The 25,606-nt window shown below is 40.1% G+C and overlaps 1 protein-coding gene across 2 annotated transcripts in view; it reads right to left on the bottom strand.

The window, feature by feature from the left end:
- SHROOM2 (shroom family member 2) overlaps positions 1-25,606 on the bottom strand; it is a 130,558-nt gene that overhangs the window by 63,610 nt on the left and 41,342 nt on the right. For both annotated transcript variants that reach the window (XM_054205545.1, XM_054205535.1), the window contains exon 2: positions 14,883-15,034. In XM_054205545.1, coding sequence (XP_054061520.1) covers positions 14,883-15,034 — 152 coding nt within the window. The remainder of the gene's footprint in view (positions 1-14,882; positions 15,035-25,606) is intronic.

Here is a 25,606-nt window from a genome sequence, read left to right as displayed (position 1 = left end):
TGATGATACATACTGGGATGAAGAGACCGAGCCAAGAAAACTAATTGCAGACCTCTTAGAAAGTAGCGCAAACCACCCCAGTGCACGGCCCCACTGGGAGATGAGTGGTTTTGCTCGCTAACACAAAGCACGCTGAAGCCAGGTCTGCCTGAGAAACGGGAGGCAAACGGGCAAGTAAACCAACAAAGTACTCTTCTCAAAGTCACCTCCCTTCTTCCACACCTGCCGACTCCACTTCAACAATCCTACTATGAAGTTTTAACCAGATGCATTCGAGACAACCCCGCACGGCTTCCCCGCGCCGCCCCCCCTCCACAGACAAGTTAATAAGACACAAAAAAGCCAAGAGAAAGGCGCCCCAAGCGCTTGCTTATCCCAACGATGGGCCGTCAGGGTGAGGAGCCACTGGAGCTGAGTGGGTGCCTCCTGGCCAGCGTGGCAGGAGTCTCCCCCCACTCCGGCACAGCCCTAGGTACCTACCCTGGCACCGCGCTGGGCAGCGCCTCCTCCCAGACCCCTTCCTCAGGGACCAGGCATGACTCCCAGCCGGCGGGCAAGGCTCCAGGTCAGGGAGCAGGACTGAGCTGGGGGAGAAGCGACAGGGCCCTAGCTGAGGGCTGGGGTGGCACGTGTGGGGTGCGGGTGGCACTCGCCTGGGCTCCGTCCGTGGCAAAAGCGGGCGATGCTGGCAGAGTGGCAGAGCAGAGCATGGGACCCCGCAGCCCTCTGCCGTCCTCCTCCTGCACTAATCCGCGCCGCTGTGCCAGCTTAGGGGATATAATTAGACTCACAAAGGAGCCTTGTTACCGCTCCCCGCTAAGAGGCCGTAGCAGTTTTGATTAGTCATACCAGCGACTCCACCGACCGACTCCGGTGAACACTGCCTGAGGAGCTCAGCAGGAGAAAAGTGAAGCAAAGCCCAAAAAATGAAGCCAGAGGAGTGTTCCTGGAGGAGGAGGCGGGAGCGGGGATTTTTATTTTTTAATTTGAAGTGTGTTTGACATGGCACGTGGAAAATACACTTAGATTATGCTGCTGAAACTATTTTTTCCAGCTGTTCCATCCTTTCCTTTTGCAATCTTCTAAGCAAACATGTGGGTGAATAAACCAGTCTGGGGCACTATATTCTAAAGAAGCCAATGTCACCTATGAGATGACAAATCTGCTCAAGGAGCAAAGCTAAATGAAACTCTCCAGAACCACCCGGGCCTCTTAAGATCCAATGGGCTCAATACCATTTGAGAGTTACAGACATTTTTTCTATACATTAAAACCAACCAGCCAGTCTTCTCAGGCAGCAGCCCTTCCCCCAAAAGAGAGGCAGCCTGTGATATCCCTAGAAATAAATAACCTCAGTACTCAGAAAGGCATTGGAAATCATTGCCTATGGAGAAAAGTGGTAGGCATGACCTTCCATCCCCCACGGAGACTCATTTTACAAATTCTGGATAACTCTTTCAAAGGACAATTTATTTTAATAATCTTTTGAAAAAACTAAACTTTATTCCATAGTCACACCATTAATCCCCTGCAGTTGGATGGATTAGCACATGTAAGCTTGCTACAGTTGCTGACCATCATCACACCCGAGGATGCAGAGGATACAGTAACACACTGAATAGAGTTTATTTGGGGGAAAATGGAAAAGATTAGTTCTGCTGTATCCTTAAGGAGGACAGCAGAAAAGAGACATTTTCTTCTTATATACCGGCACATGTGCCAAGATCAGGTTTTTCTCAGGTTCACTGACCCATCACACTAAACACACAATGACTATACATTTTTATTGGTCCTGTGCTATAACACAGTAGATTGATTGCCACGAGAAGCTGACTGCACTGCAGCATCCTTACCAACTGACTGACTCACACCCTGCATACGAAAAATGAATGGCTCTCCACGGGTCAAAGGAGGACGCGCTTATAATCACTAAGGAAATGCTGGCAGTACTAGGGATTTACAGAAATCCTCAAACTTCGGGAAGGAGGAAGAGGTTGGCAAAAGGGTAAGAAGTGGTCCTATTTTATGCAGGCATCTTTGGATTTTAATAAGGAATCTAGTTAAGACAGCATATGGCACAATTACACAATTACAATAGCTCTGCTGTGTGAGCCTGCTGAAAGTTAGATGGCCTATGGCTAAAACTTTCCCAGCCAGACTGCAATATTCTATCCAAAAATGACTGCACTTTCTATAAAGGTGAAAGTATTGATTTCTCACATATGTTAAAACACATACAATGAGGGTTTTTTGGAAATGTTCTGAATAAAGGTAACCTAGCATGATCCCTTGCTTATCAACTTTAATACACACGCACGTGCAGGCTCAGTCCAGAGAAAAAGGCTTCCATTTGACAGGTCACTTTTCTAACGTTTCTGAAAGAGTCTAAAACCCATGGAGTTATTGTTGTGTGAATGAGGATGCAAAGTCCAGCTGACAAATACTATTCTATACTTGGTGACTTATTTGGCAAAGCCGAGAAGTAAAATTGAGTGGAAAAAAGAACTTTTTTCCTGAATTTCCAGCAGCAAGTCCACCTTCACTCTACATAACAGAGGAATAAATTGCACAGAGTGAGTATTATTGAGTCCACTGTCTGAAAAACTATTAGAGTTACATTGGTATAGTGGTAAAAAAAAAAAGAAAAACAAGAAAAGGAAAACTTGAACCTCAAAATATAGTTGGCTAATACAACTTTTAATTTGGCTTTAAAAAGCTTTTTTCAGTCTTAATCTGCAATAAGATACTGATAGGCTATCCTGCTAGACTGCAGCCAAAAGAGCAAATAGATAAAGCAAGCTCATCTTACCTTCACTACAAGGACTGCTGGGCATGGCACTACATTTGCTGGAAAACAGCTGTAAATAAAGCCACATAATTGCTATGAAAGCATTTATGAAAGACTAATTGATTTTTTAAAAATATCCCTGAAAAGACTGTGATTATTACTGTGCTTATTTTACACATGGGATCCAAAGATCAGGGAAGGCGGGTGACCAGGGAGATGCCATGCACAAAGATTTCAGCCTATTGAAGAACAGAGACTTTTCAGTCAAGTATTTTGAGGGCAAAGACCCCTCTCACTCAAGGCCTTTTCCCAAGTGTAAACCTGTCTCTCTCCAAGAGCGTACAAGTAAGTAAATAACCTGGGATCATGACTCTAGGTGCTGTTGAATTACAACGTAGAAGGAAAAGGAGCCTATAGCCAACTTCACATACTTGGTATTAATGCAGATGTGCTATGAAACTGGATTTGTAATCACAGTGATACCAAGTCTATGCAGTACCAAACAACTTTTCATTAATAACTGCTCTTTTGCTAAAAGAAGAATCTGTAAGTTCCTAGTTCAAAGGAAACCTCTGCATGCCAAAATCTGAGCTTCCATAAGGCTTTACCTCCTTACCGAAAAATAAAACACCAGTTAAGAGCTTTGTAATTTGAAAACAGAACTGGTCTAGAGTTATGCCACCACTTTCTCCTCTCCCCTCCCTGCAATCAGAAAACAGCGACTCAGGGTGAAAAGCTTTCACTGGGAACACACATATCAGTGTCACTGGGAAAGGTTTCCCAGATCCCTTTTTTGTTCGTTTTAATAACCAAAGTTGTGAGGAGCAACCCGCTCGTCACTGAGAGCGGAGCCGCAGGAAAAGCAGCGTCTGCATTCCAGCCCATTACCGAAGGTGCCTGTCCCAGTCTCTCCTCCACCTGACTCCAGCTCCCACATGGACCTCAATCCCCACCGAGCCTTTTGGCTCTCCTTCCTCGGGCATATGGCTTTTTGCCGAAAATACAAAGATGAAAACTGGTCAAAAACCTGAACGCTCAATATGCATGCCCCCTTCAAGATCTTCTGGGAAGCACATTTGGGATACTTTTGTCCTGGACTGACCTTCCTTTATTTAGCATTTAATTTAGGAACATTTATCCAAAAGAGACAGTGTGTGTTCTAAAGCAGAAAACCCTAAGTTATATATATATTTTTAACATCCCTTTTAAATCATTTAATGAAAGCGGCGGCCACAAGAGTGCGCTACCAGCAAAGGATTCAACCACGGGGAAAACCACAGACTTGAAGCTATTCAGAACTCAAAAAAAAAAAAAAAGAAAAGAAAACCAGCATCTGTTGTGTGTTGTGGTCAGGCAGTCTTATTTGCACATTCAAAAGAAGTCCTCATACATTTAATTGCGATAGCTGTGATCTTCAGAAGTCAGGAGAGATTCCATGTGTCTCCATTTTTGAACACGGACTTTGACACATGTTCATTGCTCTTTCTCTTTGTTTTCAAAGGGAGATTACTCAGCAGTTTTTGGATTTTAGGCACCTTTAAAGTGACTCAGTCCAACCCAGACACCTGAAATTAACAGGTTGTTTTCTGATATCACTTTTTTTTTTTAAACAGCTGTAACTCACTAAAACTCGGTGCAATGAGTTAAAAAATCAAAACTGAGTTTGTGGCTCTGCTGTTTGTTTTCTGTCTCTATGCACTGAGTATCTGAACACCTTGTACTCCCTTCTTACTTACCTTTCCACAAAAAGTGCTGACAAATTCTAACAACAACAACAAAGTCAGCCTATTTTTCTGGAAGCGGCAAATGGAACTGCAGCATTTTTCTCCATGCAAAACAGGAGGAGTTCCTGTTTTTGCATTTTCAGCTTCTAGTATCTTATCATAAGAGGAAGTGACTCTCAAAAAGTATCCCTAAAGAAGAACTAACCTAGAATTTGAAAACAAACCAAAACAATATAACCATGTGCTTAATTTATGGACTTCTGGGGGGAGGAAGGGAGTCTAAAAGATAGAAAAGAAGTTACAAAAGCAAGCTATTAATATTCAGATGTCTTAGAATGGCAAATTGAACCCATATTTTGACAGACAAGTTACTGACGGAGCTCTATGATATAGGTATCTGTCCAAATCCCTAAAATTACAGCGAAGAAGCACATCCTACCTTAAATGTCTATTCTCACCTGCCAAAGTCTGCCTTGCTATCAACCATAGCAAGACCTAGAGACTCTGTAGCATTGCTCTCTGCCTTCCCCTCCCACGCATCGGGTAACCAGTTGGGCCAACCTCCCATCTGCCAGTCACCCTGCGCCTGAAAATGGAGCAAACAGCAACGCTGCACTACAGTTGACAGTACCTCTTTTAAAAGGAGCCATGACAGAACGAGCAGGAGGAGCTGGATCTTGTGGCAGGACAGCAGAGCAGCTCCTTTCCTACCCACGACCCAGTTAAGTTGCATTTTACATAAAAAAAAAAAAAACCTGAAAAGACCTCTGCTTTGAAAAGACCAAATAAATTATGGAGTCTTAGTGCTCTTAAAGAGTTCAGTCATTAACTTGGGCAAACCAGGATTTCACCACCACAGTTTGCTCTGGTTTTCCTTGTACCTCAGCCCAACTGTACAGGCTTGAGCAGGATGAAATAGCAATTTAATTTACAAATAAGATATGCACTGTCGACAACGAGGTATTAAGTTGTATGAGGTATTAAATCATCAATCTTCCTGCCTGCTAAATTTACAATAGACTACCCTGATAAAACTTTCATATTCTGGAACTGTTTTTCCTTGTTCTGCCTTCGGGAACTAGACACACACATCTGGATGTCCAACATAAAAGTGTTGATCTTAGGATTTATGGTATATTATATCAGCTACATTAATACTTTTTCCTCATCCTTATTTTGCGCATATTTTGCTACCTTTTGATGACTAGATAGCATTAAACTCCTGATGTCATTCTCTTACCTCAGTTTTTGCCACGATTTATCAGAATTCCTCTAAAGGATAATAAAACATTTTTTTAATGAGAATTTATCATCTGGAAGCATCTAAAATGCTTTACCTACTGAAGAATCAGCTCCAAATGCTGGTTCCAGCAGGGTTTACTTTCAAACATTCCAGAAATTATCATGCTACGCAAGCAAGGTGCTAAAGAAATCAACCTTTAACATAAATACTAAAAAGGCTTAATTCAGCAGTAACCCTGAAGAAAAACACAGCCTCTGACATGGCAAATACTAACAGCAGCAGGAGGAGTCAAAATACACGGGGGATTTAAGGCTGCCTAACCACGGCAGGAGCAAGGAACAGGATGCAGAGCAGCCTTTGGACATGCTCCCCACCACCACCTTTGCCCAGGATGGAGTTCGCAAGCACAGCAGCCTGCAGCTGCCTACACTGGCCCAACATGTTGCCTTCAGCAAGAAGGAACTTGCTGTGTCCTTGGAGCACGCGGCCGTGGAAACCCTGCTTTGCTTATGGCCATAAACAACGGGCATGTTTTGCCTCCTAGCCACTTACCACAATGAGCTTACCATTCAATAGCTGTCCTAAACGAACCGAGTTTCCTCAGAAACCACATTTCAAATACCAGCGTTTCTACACAGGTGTGGTGCATTCCCACACCGATTTCAGCTGTAATTTACCTAACCACGTCCAAGGTGACCCAAAAACAGGAGCGAGGAAAGACAGTTCCTCCAGTCCCAGGGCATTTCAGGAGAAGGCCCAGCCTTAGTTCGTCTCGTTACTGGTTAAAACACTATAGCCACATGATGCAAATTACCAAGCCTTCACAAAGAACAACCCCATGAGCTGAGATGCTTCAAGTTTTATTTGGGAAAGCTATTTTGCTCTGACTTGCCCTGTGCAAGATCAGATTTTGAAGACATTACCATCCCCCAGAGCACATCCTTCCCTGCCAGATACCACCCCCCAGTTTGGCTGCCCACCTGCTGGCAAGGCTGCCCTGTGAGCCAGACCGAAGAACTGACTCTGATTTCAATTGTAACCCAGCAGAAATTTCCTCAAACCCCTGCTTTTGTCACTCTGTCCTTCCTCTGCACTCAGCATGAGACCGGACTAAAAGCATAAGGGCCGTATAACCCAGCAGTGCGGTGGCTGTGTCTCTGTGCCAGACTTTGTTTTGCCAGGTGATCCAGTATTATGCAGATTCAGCAGCAATGACCATAAAATAATAGGTTTCTTGTGTAAGAGATAAGATGTAAATTTGTTCAGTTACTCAGTAACTAAAGCTCCAACACTCTTGCATTCCTGCCCTGCTTTTAAGTGGTCGTATTTCTGGAGTTAAGGGTTGGATTCAAAAATTATTTTAAAACCTTTTTATAATCTTTTCAAGTGGGAAGGTGTTACATGTAGTTACTTGACCAAGTAGAGCATAAAATCTCTACACTCAACATGGTAGGCTACTTGACACTGAAACATTTAAGAAGTGTCCAAGTTCCCAATGTTATCAGTCATTTCATCTTCATCATGTAACCTAAAATAAAAGTAACAAAAGGAGAACCACAACACACAAACAGGAGCATTATTACTCCTCTCCTGAAGTTGTGTACGTTCATGTCAAAGTTCTTGACTAGTCTTTAAAAAAACCAACACTCTTAAGTGCTTAAAAGTAACCCCAAACCATTCAATATTTCAAAATGCATACAACACATACAGAACCACTCCTTCCAAATGCAAAGAAGATCCTGACATAAAAACATTATTTATTTGGTCTTTAATGGATGGGGTTATAATTCTGTTTCAGTCAGGAGTCTGCAGAGACGTATAGTATTATCAAACACAAACACACAAAAATCCTCTGTGCACGCATGTTGAAAGTACTATATGAAATGAGTAAGTCTTCAGACCCCCACATTTTAGAAGGCTCACCTGTTTCCCCCTTTCACCCAAGGGGTTACATTTCAGTTTCCACCACCTACACTGAAATTCACCAGTGGGAAGCAGTTTTAAGAATAAATCCAGTGTACCACCTGGTAAAAATCTATGGTTAAATCCTGTAAGCACTTGTATACTTTTTTCATCTTCAGTCATGTGAGTGCTCTCACTAAATTGGATGAGACTACTCATGCTCAAAATTAACCATTTCAACAAGTGCTTGCAGGACTGAAGAGGAAAAAAAACCCTCTAGAAACCAGTCATGACTCACAGGTTGTTACCATCTGATGCATATTCCATTCCACAAAAAAGCAACATTGCCCAATTTTGGTAATTACTTCACAAAACTGAATAGCATTGCCACGAGTAACCTTTTGAATAAGCATATTCAAATTATAGAGGATTCCTTTTACCCACAAAGCAATGTCTATGCCTTTCCTAGTACTTCAAACATCGTCCTACTGGAGTTGACTTGGTAAAACATGGTGACATCTGTTATATTTTTTGACTTTCTGTTATTCAAGCTTTACAGGCTGGATTTTTTTACTTTGGTAAAGAAATAAATTATGAAAGTCATCACAGATGAAAACACGTCAGTCACAACACACATATCGAGAGAGCCCTGACAGTTGTACAAGACAAACATCCAAACCACAAGACAAGGATTTGCTCTGTGAAACCAGGGAAAACACACCACCAACTGAAGCTTATGTTCACCTCAAGTGTCCACTAGTATGTCACTAACAGCATGAATCAAATCACATTTAACACAACTAAGAAACTGGTGAGGTGGACAGAAAATTAAGAAATAAAAATGTTTTTTAGATGTACACCCCACCAAAAAGCCAGCTGGCACAGGAAACACCCAAACACCTGCGTGGTATTGCTAGGGTCACAGTGAAGGGAACCTGGATTCGCACTGTCTCCATTTTGATTAAGTGGCCACACTGATAGTTAGGCAACTAGAGGAAATGGTCCTCATCAGGGCTCTTCCGAGGTATAATTTGTTGAAAATAAAAGATCAAAGCGCATGTTCCTCCTTTTGTTGTGTCCGTTCCTTCCATCACTAGCGCAGGACCACACAGCCGAAGGAGGAGGAGAAAGATGAGGAGGAGGAGGACGAGGAGCCTGGCCACCCCCAGGTTTGCCCGTGGAGGAGGTGGGGGCCATGTCTGAGCAGGAGGGGAGCTCTGCACCAGCTGGCCTTCACTGTGCACCCACAGCAAGCACACACATACAGGGTGGCATAGTTGCTCCATTCAACACCCCTTCATGGAAAGATCCTGCTGAGATTGCCAGGAACTCCTTAAAACACAGGGCACCCACCCCAGGGGCTCCTGAACCAGGCTTGTAGGCACTGTGCAATTCGCATGACGCATTATGTTTGCACTTCCCTGGTTCCTGCCTTTCCCCCATGACCCATGGTAGCTCACTGACAGCACCCGAGGAGAGAAATGTGATGTGCTGTCACACAGGAGCAGGGGCTGCTGGACACCCTATCTGGCACACGTTTAAAACTGGCCATCCTGCTTCGTGCAGAAGAGCGGGCCTACAGCAACGCACTGACCCACTTTCTCAGTGAATTTGCGAAACGGGAATTTAACAGCCCAGCCCTTCCACCAACTGCCGCCACACAAAAACGCACAAGCCTTGAACTTTATAGCTGTGTGCATCTGCTACAAATACCCACTTGCTAAGTGCGTATACTGAAGATCTGCACAGGCACACGCTGTTCCACACCCACATCGATTTAAAGAAACATGGATAGCAAAGGGCCATCACACCTGCCTACTATGTGCATGCATATACAGCCCTGGAAAGCCCTACTACAGTCACCTATTTCCAAAGTTGACTGAAAATCCAGGCATTAAAAAAAAAAAATAATAAAAACCCATTCATCTTAGTCAGTCAAGGCCAAGGTCAATCTTCAAAAAGGAAGAACTATGTCTACTGGTCAGCAAGAGAGCAATCACTGCTATTCGTTCTGCTGTACAAACCCTAGTTCGAGAAGCAACGAAATCAAGTTTAATGGCAAAATGGATTTTAGTCCTACTCAACAGTGATTCCCCACAAATGCATTTGGTTTATTGAGCAATACTTAACCATAACTGTCGACTAAATATCTATAATACTTGCTTAAATCTGCAATACTACATGTATTTTTCTACTTTTGTTTCCTATACTATTTTGATATCTATAGAACCGGAACCATCAAGTAGCCAATGCAGGTAAGAGGCAGAATTCACAGTCCTCAATCTGTACCTTGTAATTATACAAAAACCATAAGTCCCTCATCTTCCCAAGTCATCTCACAAATTGATATTGCCAAGTTTCAGAGAGTACTTCTGCAGCCAAAAGGAGCTACGAAGTGCACAGCCAGCTGCTCCACAAGTGATAAACGGGTAAGACTAGATCCCCCATTAAGTTACACAAAACCCACTATGGAAAGGTCACTGTGGGTGTTGAACATTTTTCCGCTCAGTATGTGACAAAATTTCAGTGATCTCCCATCTGAACACTGTAAATGACTGTCAGATTTTTATTCCCAGGTTTCCACGCAGGTCTCAGGTTTGGAAACAGTACTGTACGATCTCAGAGCCCTCGGGACATTCATTAAAAACTCTCCTTCTGTTGACTTCAATTAAATGGCTGTCTCTCTTCGTGAAGTGCCATGCAAATAAAGATTACCCTATCTTTCCATATCTAGATGTTTATAGTTCATGTATCATGACATTCGCTTCCCTTATTAGGATTTAGCACAGCAAATTTCAGCATTCAGACTACACTTCTGATGGCAAGTGTGTTTGCTCTCACTCTCTTTCCCTCTCCAAGGAACTCCTCAGCATTGCAAAAACAGCTTGCACTTCCGCCACATAAAGGCACCAAAACGAAATGCTACGTAAAGGAAAAGAAAACACACCCATTTGTGTGCGCGCAACATGGCCAGAACTATTCCAGAATTTTAAGGCTGGTTCTCAGGCGTTGGTCAACGCTGGTCAAGTTGAACTGGAAGTCCAGCTTCCTGTCACCAGCACAGCCTGAGGAAAAGTAGTCCATGGCTACTCCTTCCCTTGCCCACCTGTTTCCATTGTCACTAAAAGATGATTCAAGCAGCCAACAGGACAACCCCACATAACTTCTTAGCTATTATATGGTCCAAGGGCCATATAATCCCACCCTCTTTTTAACATTAATAAACTACAAATGGAAGCGTCACCTATATGTCAGTTTTTAAGAGTTCAATGTGTCTCAGGGATTCATAGTGAAAAATTATTCCAAATTTTCATGGATTTGCAGTATATGCTTATGTCTAGCATGTGCAGAGGAATGGAAATTAGCTTCAATAACTAGAAGGCAATTTAAGGTAGAAGTGTATGCAAAACAGTTCAATTACACAGAATATGGTAACCACATCAAGTATCAACACTTCATATCAACACTCAGAGCAATTTTACATGTGTGTATACAGAGAGGCACACATCTTTTCCAAAACAAGAGAAATTCACACACAATTCCTGTAAGAAGTGTCCTAAGCACACTTTCCTAAGAAAGGAATCTACTCAAGAAATGACTCAATACTACACCCAAGAACTAGCACATAATTAAGATGTGTTGTTTTGACAAATCCACTTGAGAAAACAACACGAAGCCTCCTGAGTCCTCTTTTAATCCAAATCCAAGAACACTGCACTTGTTCAACCACCAATATATGTAAGCTACTTAAACATCACGTTTGTTGTTGAGCCAGTTGCACAGTCCTGATTTGGTTTAGACCTCAACTATGCATGTTTCCAAAAAATACAGCAAAGAATGTATGCTGATAGCCAGCACTTTTATGCTGAGTATTTGGTACCACAGGCACTTTTATTTAGAGATCAATGTTATTTTCCCTATGCAAGTCAAGCATCAGACTTTTCAAAAATAGTGTGTAAAAATAATTTTGTGGAAGCCAGCTACTACTGCTGAACAGCACCAGCCCCTTGAGAAACTTTTGCTACAGTCACAAGTTAATTATAGTGAATGAAACACATTACTCACTATGGCAATACTTTTTCACTTGGTCTTGGCTGTAGATACGATAGACTTCTAAACTGAAAATAGCATGCCCTACTGCTTCCCAGGTACAGAAACAGATCAATAGAAGATCAGGATGTGGCATTACTGCATGAAGGAGTGACCCATATGGAAGAGCTTTACATGGACACACTTCTCAGCAGTGACAAATAAAACCTGATTTTTCTGGATTAATTCTACTGAAGGGATTAATACATAAATAAGAAGGAAGTTCTCTACTTACCAGCAGAATTTTATTAAAAAGTAATTTTTCCACATCATGATAGTTTTTATAAAGTTTGCTTTTCACTTCTGGATCAGTCTAGAAATAGATACTACAAACAACCCTAGGGAAAAAAGTTTTCAACACAAAATCTAGATCTTGTCTTCCCAAGCTAACTCACAGATAGCAAGGACAAACATGACTAAAACAAAGATTCCTCAAACCTTCAGGACTGGGTCATTGAACCTCAAACCATTCATCTATTTTGTTCTTCAGTTTATCACACTGACACCCATAGGGAATAAAATATTAAATCAACACTATAGACAAGCATCATAGTGCCAGACAAAGGACACAGGACCAGCAGTCAAAAAGATGCTACGGCAACTTGCAGATCAATACTTCATCTTATAAGTAACTCAATGAAAGGGAATTGTGGGACTATCCCCCGTTTCCCCAGAGAACCAGTAAGGGTGGATCTGAAGAAGACTGAAATAGTCTAAAAATGCTAAGGCAGCCATTTCAAGATTGCTGTAATTAATTAACGTGCAGACTGCCTCTAAAAGGGGTGGTCCTATCCAGCTGAAAACCTACTTCCCCAAGTAATTTTGCAGTCAGATCAGTTCCCTGATCCAATTCAATCCAGATCTGCAGGCATGCTCATACAAAGACTGAACTACTGGTTTGCTTAAAGACAGGACTGTTTAAAGCACTCATAAAAATTCTGCCTAAGATTTAGGGCAAATAGAACAAAACAATACTGTTGTTCAAACCATAACTTCTGGAAGAAAGCATGCAACAAGGCTTTTATAAAAACCTGCATCATTTGAACTTCCAACAGGAAAAGAAAAGCTATTTCAGCACCCAGACATGAGAACAAGTTGGCCAAGAATAAAATGAGACTGGGTGTTAAAAGGTTTCTGACCGTCAAAGGACTGATGTCCTAAGGCAACTTTCCAAGGGAAAGAGCAAAGTTGAAAAAACACAGACAAAAAACCCTAGCTAATTTCATTCAACAAGTTTTATGAAATTTTATCTAATATTATGCAGGCTGTCAATGACCCAAAAGGCTCTTGCCTCTTTTGGGAGCTATGGAAATCTTCATGAATTTAAGACAAAAAAATACCGTTTTCCCTAACAACAGCCGCTATTTCAGCCTCTTGGCTAGAACAGCAAGGTTGCTTTTGCCGATTGCACGTGTGCTAGGGAAGGAAAAAGAGGAGAGATGAGAAAGGACTGATGAAAGACCATCAGCTTTGCACCAAACTGCACGCAAGCGTGCATAGCAATGGGGACTCTGTTGTCTGCAGAGAACGGCCACAAATCCCCAGCAGCAAACTAGTGCTTGCTTAGCTGTATGAAAGTCACATGCATGGGGTGAAGTACTTGTGAATGACAAGAATGGCATAGCTGTCTCTCTCACGAGGGTATTTCAGCATCAAACTTCCTGCCATTTACGAAGATAGATCAGAATTCGCAGATTCTGAGCAAGCTGCTGTCATAAAACTTAAAAGCACTAAGAAAGAGGGAGCCTTTCCACTTGGTCTAAAGCTTTTCATAGTAATTAGGACTTGCTGTCTTAGCAGATTCTTCGATGTCTATAAAACTTTTCAACCCTGAAGTTCTCCCTTTCTGTGACAGAAACAACTGATGTAACTTCTGATAACAAAAGTGCTTTTACTGGAATAGGCAGTGCAAGTGCTGAACACCAACGTGACTTGCAGTAGTTGAAAAAGCATTTTATTTTGCATTTATTAGCCTTAGTGCTACAAAAGTTTTGGGAGATCTTCTGGAAGCAGCTACTAGTAAGGATACAAACTACCACTTGTGAAAGAGACTCAGGTTCCCGTAATTCCTTCTGTCAAAAACATCTTCTTAAACCAAAGGTGAAAAGCATGATTTTGTACCTCTCTTACCTATCAGTGCTATTTCACAAAACACAGTCCTCAGCTAAGACAGCCTCAGACGGTGGTTGTATTTACAGACTGGATCATCATACCTGTCAAACCCCAATTCTCAGCGTTTTCAGTGTTGTGGCAAAATTCTTTTTTGATTTTAATAAAGACACCTAAAATTCTCACATGAAAGACTGGTTGATATAATTTGATAAAATTAACAATAAATAATAAAATAAACAATAATAACAAAAATACATAAAAATAATAAAAGTAATCAATTAGAATGTTCTGATTCATCACAGTAGGAAATTAATGAGAATTCAAACCCAGAAACAAAATCTTTTTTCAGAAATTACAAGATTTAAAGTACTTTCAGTTCTTTTCAACTTTTATCAAAGTTACTTTATGAAACTTATTTTTAATTCAAGTTAGTAAAAAAGTGTGAACTTGAAAGTCGTAAGTCAAAGAGACAAAACAAAAAGTTTCCAAACCTTGTTCTGTTTTGATAAGCTGTTTCAGTTTTTCCCCTTCAATAATAACTAACTGAAAGTACTCTTTACCCAAAACCCGGTAAGAAATGCTTGAGACCTCAAATATTCTCAAAAAGTGGGAAAATATTTTGCCAAAAGCTTCCCACGTAACCCGCTCTTCACAGCCCAACTTGTCTGTACAGTGAACGTTCTAAAAAGCATTCTCCGTGTCTGCACTCCAAAGGCAGGGTGGGATGGACAGCCTGCTTCAGGCCCTCCACTTCAGGAATAAAGAAAGGAACAGAGTCCCAACTCATCACATCACAACAGTTTCAAATATATTGCGTCAGTTTTTGCCCTGATCAATAGGCTACCTCTCCCCACGTCTTCATCCATAAAGAGTCTGTGTTCACGAAGGAGGTAACACCGCACAATACGCACATTAATAACACTGAATGAACATCATTATCTTGCCAAGTCTTGGCCAATTTAGCTGCCCAGTAGCTTATAGCCTGGAACACATTTGGTTCTCCAGCTGAAGGACACAAGTTTACCTTTTTACTACAAGCTTCAGCGTCTTGTGTGAACCTTTCACCAGGCAGATCGCTTCTTGTCGGAAACCAGAGAGGCCCACATCATTGATGCCAACAATTTCATCTCCAGCCAGTAACTTGTCCACAGCTGCAGCTTTGCTCCCATCTTCAATCTGAAGAAAAAGCATATCAAATGGTAGAATTATTCAGGTTGCATAGTAATGCCTTTAAAATCAGTTAATGAGCTTTCAATATTGGCTTCATACAATAATTACTACTGTAATTAAGTGGTTAAAATTATTTTTAAAAATACATTTAAAAACACTATAAAGAGAGTAATGATGTAATGGAGACAATTAGAACAGGAAACAAATGGAAGGGGGGAAAGCTGAGAACACCAGAAAGCTCGATGGAAATTTGGGAGTCAAAAGCTTCTGTGATCTAGAGCTCCGTTCAATACAGGCAGGTAATCATACTTGCAAATAGAGCTTTGGGCAGGCATCTTAAAATCTGGTTCTCTACAGGAGGTAATCAATAATATTAACCATATAGCCAATAACATTAACCACAGAGTCAACTCTAAAAATCTGGCATGCTATGAAACCCCCAAATATTGCATAACAAGCTGGTCTGGAAAATAAAGTGATCCATACAGCTAACAGCTCTGGCTAGAAGAGACGATTTGAGATCCAAGGAAGAAAAACAGCATGTCACACTGCCAAAGAACACAGCAAAACTAAGGGAAGTTCACTGGAAGATTATTTTGCTGCCACAGGCATCTCTTGCATGCATTGAATTTTTACACAACTATTCATAACATGTAGCAAAACACGCACAAGATAAATTAAAGAGTCAGTTTTTGGCCATTCCCATGCCAATGAAGGAAACTAACCCATTACGAGCTACCCATTTTTAAAATTTAAAACAAATCCCAAAAGCTTGATCAGCCAGACTAGCAAGTACCACGAGTTTGAACTGATTTCAAATATAGCTGTAGGTGTCGAACACTTTGCAATTCAGGCCCTCGGCTTTCTCACTTTCTTCCCATCTCCTTTGCTGTTGACACAGCCTCCAGTTTCTCAGTCGCTTGGGCTCATGATCTACGCTTTTAATTTGATTCCTCCCTCACAATCCATATCCCACCTCATCTTCCAGATTTGACACTTTGACTTCAAAGCAAAGAGTTTCATTTATGTCTCCATTATATTGTGCCTTGACCACAGCATCTCTGAGTTCATTATTAAACGCCAGTGAACCTACAAAGAAGAAATCCTTGTAATCACCCCAACTGCGGAAAGCTTCATAAAAGAACTGCCATCTTCTGAGGCACTAAAGTCAATCAACAACATGATAAATCCAGAGGAAACATAGCTTCATGAATTCTGAAGCTCACAGTACAGGTTTTAGGGACACTCCAGCAGCCAAAGTATAAATTAAATAACCTAATAAAATAAAGCAATATCTCTTGATGAAAGTACATTAGGATGATCTCATACACCCCACCAATCTCACTGCAGGCACACAAAAGCTCTCTTTATGTAAGTTCAGGATAAATGTTCTTAAAAGTCTTCAGACCTGTAAATTTAAGCCAAAAAGAATGCCATATAAAATGCTTAGTCTTATACCCCATTCCAAAATACTCATTATTAATACTAATGAAGCAATTTAATCCCCAGAACTTCTTATCTTAATAAAAACACAGATAATTAAAGACGGAGCAAGCTTCTACATCCCAATACATCTAGTTCTCAAGCTATGACCTGCTTCTGACCTGCTTGTGTATCCTCTGAACATCAAGAATTTATCAGAATACTGAATTATCTTTGCAAACCTTCAGTAAACTTGAAAACAAAGGAACAGCAGCAGAAATCGCTTATATGCAAGGAAAGATTTAAGTTCAGAGATGTCAAGTACAGAGTGGCTGCCATATGAGGGACCCTGAAGTCAGGCAGAGCTGAACAAGAGAACAGGTAGCCTGAGACTCATGAATCTCAAGCCTCTTTACAAAACAATCGCAAGTCTTTCAAGCGTTCAGATGCATTTCTGTGTTACTACTAAGTAAATGGAATTTGGAGATATGAAGCCCAGTAGGTTAGAAAAGCAGCGCGAAAACGTTAATGTAAGTCAGAGTTGGATCACTAGAATTGTAGGGAGAAGGTCAAACAGAGGTTAAAAAAAAAAAAGAGGGAAAATATCTTATAGGAGGACACATTTTAAACTCCAAAATGTAGATGCCAACCAATTGCAGCCCTTACGTAGATGCCCTGAGCAAGGCACCTATCCACCTGGGCCTGAAGATTTCAACAGGGTCTTTTTTGTCTTACCAAAAAAAAAAAAAAAAAAAAAAAAAAAAAAAAAAAAAAGACCAAAATCTGTCTCCTAGGGTTTCAAGGAATGCTCATTGTTCTCAGGAAGCATGTTTGTTTTTCCTTCAGGCTGGCAATGCACTGACAGCAGGGAGTATTCAGTTACCCCCTCTGAGTTTTCATTTCAGCAGGGAAACTACACATTCCACACAGTGCAAGCTTCCCAAAGAGACACTGGTTGTACAAAACAACATTAACTAAAAAAAAAAAAAAAAAAAAAAAACTTAAAAAAAATTTAAAAAACTCAAGCTGAAGCCGTATTCATGAAAACTAGAAGCGTCTTTCTTTAATACCTTGCCTCAAGATCAGCTGCAGCAAGGGAGAATAAAGACTACATATCCATTCACAGCAAGAGTTTCCTGAAGCTGAACAAATTTGGACATAAATCTTCTGTACTGGTTTTACCTCAGATCCCCGAAAGGCTGCATGAATGCGATTCCACTTGACAATGCACTTTTAAGTGGAAATGGCTATGTATTTTTCCTGTCTAGCTAACAATTTCTTCAGTCACACTAAAAAGTCCTTTAGTCATAATGACTAAAAAAAAAAAAAAAACAACAAACAAAAAAACAAACCAAAAAGCCAAACCATGAGGAAAAGACCTCTTCAAAAAGTTGCCCTACTAACCTGCCTCCTCAGTGCAAACTTGGACAATGCCACTCCAGCTTCTCCTTCAGGTTTTCTCTTTTTCTGCTTCTGAGTGTTTCCATTTATTGTTTTTATTTATTCACCCATTGATAAACTTTTCCTTCTCATCAGACCTAAATACATAAACATTTAGAACTAGCAAACACAATTGAAAATTTCACAACTGTTTTTCACCCCTCAAACATAAACGTACTTCACTTAACCACGTACAGAAGTAGTTATGCTAGTCTGCGTTCAGGATTTAAGCCTGAGTTTTAAGATTTAAGTCCCCATTATTTATCTAAGTAATACCCAATTTCTTTCTGGATTTCAGGTGCCCAGAAAAACTGACAGTTAATAGCTGAAAATAAAACCTTGAAAATGCACTTTAAGATGAAGTCTTTTAAGAACAGTCAACAAGAAGAGATCTGCCTCAGTCACCGGCAGATGCGGCTGGATGTAACCCTGAACAACCCCTCTGCTGGGGCTGGGCTACTTGCAGGAACTGAACACCCATGAAGTATACATCTTCACATTTTTATAGCAATAGCAGGAAACAAAGCACACGTACAAGAAAAGCAATCAACACCTCATTTTCTTATAAATAACGGAAGTAAGCCTTCAAAAAAAAAAAGTCTAGTTACACTGCATATCTTGGATGAGTAAAGAAGAGTTCTACAAATGCTCAAATCATGCTTTCAATACATATTAACAACCCATACCCCTCTCACTATGCTAAATTAACAAGAGTAAACATCATGACTTCCTATCCTTAGCAGGGATGTTGATGTTGCTACCAAAAAAAATATTTTCAAGAGGGGATTAAAAGGATGTTTGTTGACAAAAAGCATCTGTTTAGAGAGTCTCCAACTCTCACCCTGCTGTCCCTGATGACCTCCTTATGGCCAAGAGCAAAGGCAAACTTTGGGATCTGTGCATCAGGGAGGATTGGAACCATGGACTTCTGCTGTCATAACTCTATCTGCACTAAATTTGGGAAGATACAACAGTTATTTTTGCTTATAAAATACCACATCCACAAACAGGAAGAGACACTGATACAAGATGCAGATAATGATTAGGATTAAAAAAAAAAAAAAGATATATTGAAAAAACAACACATCTAAGCCTGGTACATGAAATTCTTCCTATGAAAAGGAGAGCATGCCTTGAAATAGGGGAAGAGCCAAGCCATGGAGAAAAGTCTAACAGCTAGATACACAAACACATTCAAAGGACACTTGCAAGTCCCTATACATATACATGCAAAAGGGAAAATAATGGCCTACATATGCAGCTTTAAAATGCAACTGATGGGGAGCAGCACTTCTAGAATGTGACCCCTTCACTTCTGTGTTTATCAGGTCTGACGCTTTACTTAAAATACCCACATTCCTCTACAGGCACCTGTATAAACAAGCAGGAGACAGGTTGGGGAAATGCCGCGTCACACACAAGAGGTCTAGTTTTGTTTACAATGACGACAGTTTCTTATCCATGCTCTCTCTGGACAGGGTGGGAGACGGGATGGAAACCCAAACCCAGAGACAAACACAGGAAAAAACAGCACCGTTTATCAGCATTCTGCTATCAGCCGTGATAAACTATTTTATCATAATTCACTTCTCATACAGCCAAGAAATGATTCTGTGGTTGTTTGTCTTATGAGCATCTAATACGGGTATTTTTCAAAAAACTAACAGTCTTTGTATGAGATCTTCAGAACAAGTAAAATGTAGGAAGCGTTAATTATTTTGATTTGCACAGAGTTAAACAAAGGAAAAATACCTTTACAGTTCAAGCCTGGCATTTGTGTAACTTTGAGGAATCAACATAAAAGTAAGAGAACCAACCTAGCTCCAGCTATACGTTCTGCAAATGCAGTCTTGACTGGTAAGGGCTGCATTCACCAGCAAGACTTATGGGTCAAACTCCCGCTTCTGATTTAGTACTTGGATATTAAAGAGACTCTCAGGAGGACACCTGGCAGGGTATTAACTCTATCCCCCTTTTACAGATGCGTTCAGAAGCATATGTGGAAATAAGGCCCAGAATGATGCAGGATGTTCTGCAGCAAAGCAAGGAATTCCACACAAACCCTGAAGTCACTGGAGGGTACCCGTAACCCTGTGCCAACCTCTCCCCACAGACTGTGGGTCCAACAACCAGCATTAACCACCCAACGTGAACTGTAAGGAACACCATACAAAGAAAAGAAAGCTTAACAATGTGCTACCAACTTGCAAAATCTGGGCCTATGCCGTACTATCCAATACTCTTCATTTGGCAATTACTGCACTTTGATCAGGCAGGTGTCTGCTGCATTTGGTGATGCCCTACTTTAACACTGAAACCAGAACTTCCCTTTTGCCTGGTATCATCATTTCACATGCCACCAGCCATTACCCATACTTGCTCTTCGCCAGATTACACTTAAACATCACAGCAAACAGCACTAAATTTTAGGAACATTTAGTCCAGGGCAATGTATTTCCCTAACAGCAGTTTCTTTCTTCCCTAGACCAGAGGGCAATGTCTCACGGTCACTGTCACAGAACCTCTGAACAAGCAAAGAAACCCACCTCTTTGGAAGATGCTCTTCCAAAGCGTCCCCCATCGTGCCGTGCAGACCTTGAGCTGTCAGGCTGGCCTGAGAGCTGCCTTCTGTCAACAGGTGGGTCTTAAAAATCAATTTGGAAGCAGTTTTTTAAAGGATAGAGTTCAGTAATAAGACACAGCCTCCATCATAGCCCTTTCTGATTGCTTTTCATTTGGTGTATTTAAACATTTGGATATTTGCCAAGCAATCTTTTCTGTTTTTTTTTTTTTTTGTTTCTTTGGGGTTTTTTTTGTTTGTTTGTTTTTGTTTTAAAGAAAGCATCATATTTTGAAAAGCTGTCACTTGATACAGTTCTTCAAGCATTTATTCAATTTTTATAATTGTGTCCACTGTACTGTTTTGATTAAGGGCCTGCTGTCACTTCCACTATAACAGGCCATTTTTGTGGGGGATTTGTTACAGCTGTAAAAACTGACTCCAGGCTCAAACCTTACTTCAGAGTTCCTCAAACCAGCAGTATATAAGAAGTATGGTAAAACACCCACCATTTCCCTCTTTAAAAACGCATACATATATATATATAATCTGATTAATACTTTATTCCAACCTACATTCAAAACCATACCTACCATTAGGCTGTGAGAAAACCTTTCTGATTATAAATCATGAATTATTATTTCTAAGAGGATACTGTTATTATATCTTAGTCTATTTGAATCACAGGGACATCATGAGCTCTGCAAATTTGAGGAGAGCCAACTGAAGTATTCAAAGTTAAAAATTTAATGAATCTTTGCCCCAAGAAACTAATGATAACAATTTCCATCTGAAAATTATTAAGAAGGGAGACTTCACGTAGATTTGTAGGTTTTAAAAACTTAACGACAGATGTTTACTTTTTAAGTTTTTTTTTTTTTTTTTTTTTTTTGTCCCTACAGTGATTCCATTGTTTCAGTAACAGAAGCTGGAAACATTTCATCACTACTGAACACTTGTACTCAAACTAAAAAGAAAAATAAATTAGAACCCACCTTGATGTTTTTGAAAGCATAGAGCTAATGTATCAGGAAAAGCAAGGTGGGGCTGTTTAGCGTCAGGGATGGGTTTTTTTGCTATTACTACCTAAGTCTTGCTAGACACATTTTACAGACTTATCACACTAGCATTTAGAAGCATTTCCACATCTTTTTAGTCCATATAGCCCACACCATCAGGCCTGCATATATTCTACCTTCACAGAGAAACTAAACAGGTACAAATTGTAGTCTTTGGGGATCCTTCTATGCAAGAGACCCTCGAGGCCAGCAGGGAGTTGAGCAGGGAAGTGTCCCAGCTCTTACAGTCCTGACAACCCCAGGCTGGCACCCAGGCAAAAGAGGAAAGCAAAAATAGACCCCGCCCTACCTGGAATAGGAATAATGCCAAGAGAAGAGTGGAAAAGAGGGAGATGCTGGAAGCAGGGGCGGTGGGAGAAGCCTGCTGGTGGTGCTGATCCTGAACCTGGAGAACCCGAGTCCCATCCCTCCCTCACACCAATGCGCTTGTAACACTTGCAAAGTATAGCTCAAGTTTTCTTTTTTTCTAGGATCATATCAACATCTAGACACCATCCTACTGCTGTTATGTAGTACAGCATTTGTCCAGACAAGCTGTACCTATCTTATTCAAGAATTACTGAGAAATAATTCCTATTTATTTTTAGCTGAGAGTTTGGTTTTGCATTTTACAGAAGCTAATGGCATCCAATCCAGAGGAACCCATCTGAATTCATGGATATGTTACACTGTTCTTAAACATACCTTCCTACCTTTTTTCCAAAATGACAAAATAACCTGTGTAAGAACGGAGCACATACCTGTGCCATGAAAAAAAAAAATAAAAAATAGCTAGAGGGCCAAAAGAGAACTACTTTTTCTATATGCAGTTTACTTATTCTAACAAACCTTCTACCAGAGAAGTTTGAAAGGGTTAGCTTATCTGTATTTACTTGTGCAAGTTTACTTATGGATGATTACATGTATATACACACATAGGCTGTATACATATGTAACCTGTGTAGTTAACATTAAGCATTTCTTATAGGTCTACATTTTTGCACTTTCAGCTACTACGAACAATGATAAGAATGGTTAAAAAAGAGGTTATACAGAGAAACAACTCACATTTTATCTTTTCAAACTGATAACAGGAACAGACTTCCAAGAGGAAAAATATGACCTGACAAAGTAATCTTTACGATCATAAGGTTCAAGGCTTTTTACTTTGTAACTACCATATACTTCCAACAAGGTTGGCTTATCTTTCTGCCTTCCTGTCCATCCCAGGATAATAATGTCAGAGCTTGCCAATGTGCCCTTGACTATAATATACTGAATACAATCCAATAGCCTGTGAAACACAGCTGCATAACTAGGGAAAAGGTAGGACTTACTGACGAATCAAAGAAAAAAAAATAATTGAGTGTGTCTGAGTGGTCATGTAGGCACAGTTGTGCATTAATTACAAAGTAAAAGTCCAGTGTCATCAACTTACAGTTTGTGAAGAACTTTGACATGCCTCAAAGGAAATAATTGAAAGATCTAGTAGACAGCAATAGAACACATACTGAAAATAAACTTCACCTATTTCATTCAATCAGTCTAAATGTAACCTTTTACATAAAATTTAAGTTGCATCTATGCCCATGTTTACACACTGCTGTGATTTCCAGAAAAAAGCAACACTTCTAGACACAGGTAGTACTGATTAAGACCCAGCAACAGAAAACGCTGCTTCATCATCTGTTAGTTTCAAAAAGCACTGTGATGGATCTGCCAAAAGCCACAGGAATTTTACAAACAGCGTTAGGTTTGCATTTTAAATACCTTCTCTCACACAGCTCATATTTAACAGAATGCTTGACAAACTCGTACCATCATTGGGTTATAGTCACGCCTGTAATTTGGGACCTTCCACTCTGTCACAGCACAGATGCTTGTTTTTCAGACAGTGAGAAAGTATAAAATTCCCCAGTAATTCTTGTAAGAATGTTCTTTATCAAGTCCTGAAAACTTGATTTTTATCACAAAAGTAAAAGTAATTTTTAATGGTTACTGCTGAAGTATTCATTTAGGAATGCACTGTTATGCAGTGGAGTGGGCAGAACATAATATTACATGTCTAAGCAACAATCTAGCCGACATAAGCATTAGTGAGAAGAGCACGACCTGCTCTCGTAATAACTGATAGCAATTTCTTCAACAAGAATTCCCCTTTGCAGTATTATTCAACTTTAAAGAAGAGTCCCACTAAGGTGCTGAATTTTAAAATGGGTCTTATTTGTTGATTCTCTTATCCATTCCTCTGCCAATAAAACAAAAGTCTTCAAAAGAAGGGTCAGACTCCTCCTAAAATTTGAGGGGTTTAAAATTTCACAACAGATTTTGTTCTTTGCCTTCACTTTTGCTCCCTGTTCAGAATTGATATTCAGGCTCACAGAGCACCCAAATTACAGACTGAAGCCTTCCTTTGCCATCATCTTCCTCAACGCTTCCAATATTTAAAGCCAAGTTCAAACAAGACAACACATTTTTCCTTCCTCCCCATATTTACACAACTTCATTTACTTTAAGTATGTAGTAATTCAAACTGAATAGATGTAAGTATTTGTTGCCACTCTACCAAACCCATGTTTCTGCTGTGCATTCTGTGTGCAATCTCAATTCTCCTTTCTTATAGCGATAAAAACTCGGAAGCTAGTGGGATGACCCTCAAGAAAACAAAAATGCATATTATTATAGAAACAAAAGAAGGTCCGGGTAACCTTGCCCTTCGTTTCTCCTCTGTTCTTGTTTATTAGTGTTCCAGTAAAGGAAGAGAGTTTCCCCCACTCCACTTTCACCCAGAATTCAAACATGAAGAGATGAAGAAAGCAAATACTAAACGCAACATTAAATATATTTTTTTTCTAGGACAGGAACTGCAAAGCAATTGCTTCTAACATTATCAAACAAGGTTGACAAAGCAAGTTGCAGAAAGGACTGCATGACAGTTTCTGCCCAAGCTGTTCCACCTTGTCGACTTGCATTATCTAGGCTGACTGGTACGGTCAGACACCAGAGGGTCCTTACAGAGACAGACTGCTTACACAATCAGTGTAAATCTCTCACGATGCCACAGTAATAAAAGCATGTCAATAAAAAGACTACCAGTGTTTTTATCCAGTTTATTGACAAGATGACATAGGACCCGTCTACCTTCCTAGGGCACGCACTCATCTGGAGAAGGGCATGAAACATTCACATAGCTAGAATTAAACACCAACATCTTAAGTCTTTTCTGAGTCAGGAACCTGAAAAAAGCAAAATCCGATTCTGTAAGCAATTCATACCCCTAGGCATCATTCACATTATGGTATCCTGCCATTTTTCATCTAACCATCAGTGCTCTGTTGCCATATATTTCAGATTTTCTTTTGTAAAAAATCTTTCTTAAAAAAAAGGAATTTTCCTTTTTTCTAAACAGACCTATGTGCTCATGATTTCAGGTTCTTCATTTTGTATAGCTGTTCTATATACCATTCCTTACAACTCCATTACTTAATAACATCATGGAACATTAGCAGATATTGCCTCCTCATGAAAAATTTACCATAGATATTAGATATGCAAGCATTTTTGGCATGTCTGCAAGTATCTTGCCACCTTTTCTCTACTTTAGAGGTCTAATTTTTCCTAGGATTAATAAGGGATAATTAACCAATAAGATAATAATACTGGGTCATGTAATTCATATTCACATGACAAAGGTTATTTTTTTTCTTGAGAAATTATAGGATCATGCTGTGAATTAGCAACTAATGTACTAAAATCACCATGGATTAAAATAATGGAAATCTACACAAAACACACAAACAGGAGCTTCAAAAAGCTGCATGGCTTTAGCACTAAATTGTGATGTAGCACAGAAGAATTCTCATATTCTGAAATTAGAGTACGCTTACTACTCTAAATGGATGTTTTCCAAATTGGCTTTCATTTGTAGCTCTTTTTCAAAAGCTTCATTGTATAACACATGTTGCTGACATAATTAGCCCTAAGAGCAGGCATATTACTCCAAAGACCTTAAAAAAAAGTTTTGATATTTCTTTAAAACATTACACACGCAATTAGCTGCTTTTTCTTATTAAGAAGGTATATATTTAATTATGATGA

Source organism: Rissa tridactyla, chromosome 1, assembly GCF_028500815.1.
Source record: "Rissa tridactyla isolate bRisTri1 chromosome 1, bRisTri1.patW.cur.20221130, whole genome shotgun sequence".
In the NCBI taxonomy this organism is placed as follows: domain Eukaryota; kingdom Metazoa; phylum Chordata; class Aves; order Charadriiformes; family Laridae; genus Rissa; species Rissa tridactyla.
This window is presented reverse-complemented; position numbering and strand designations above follow the sequence as displayed.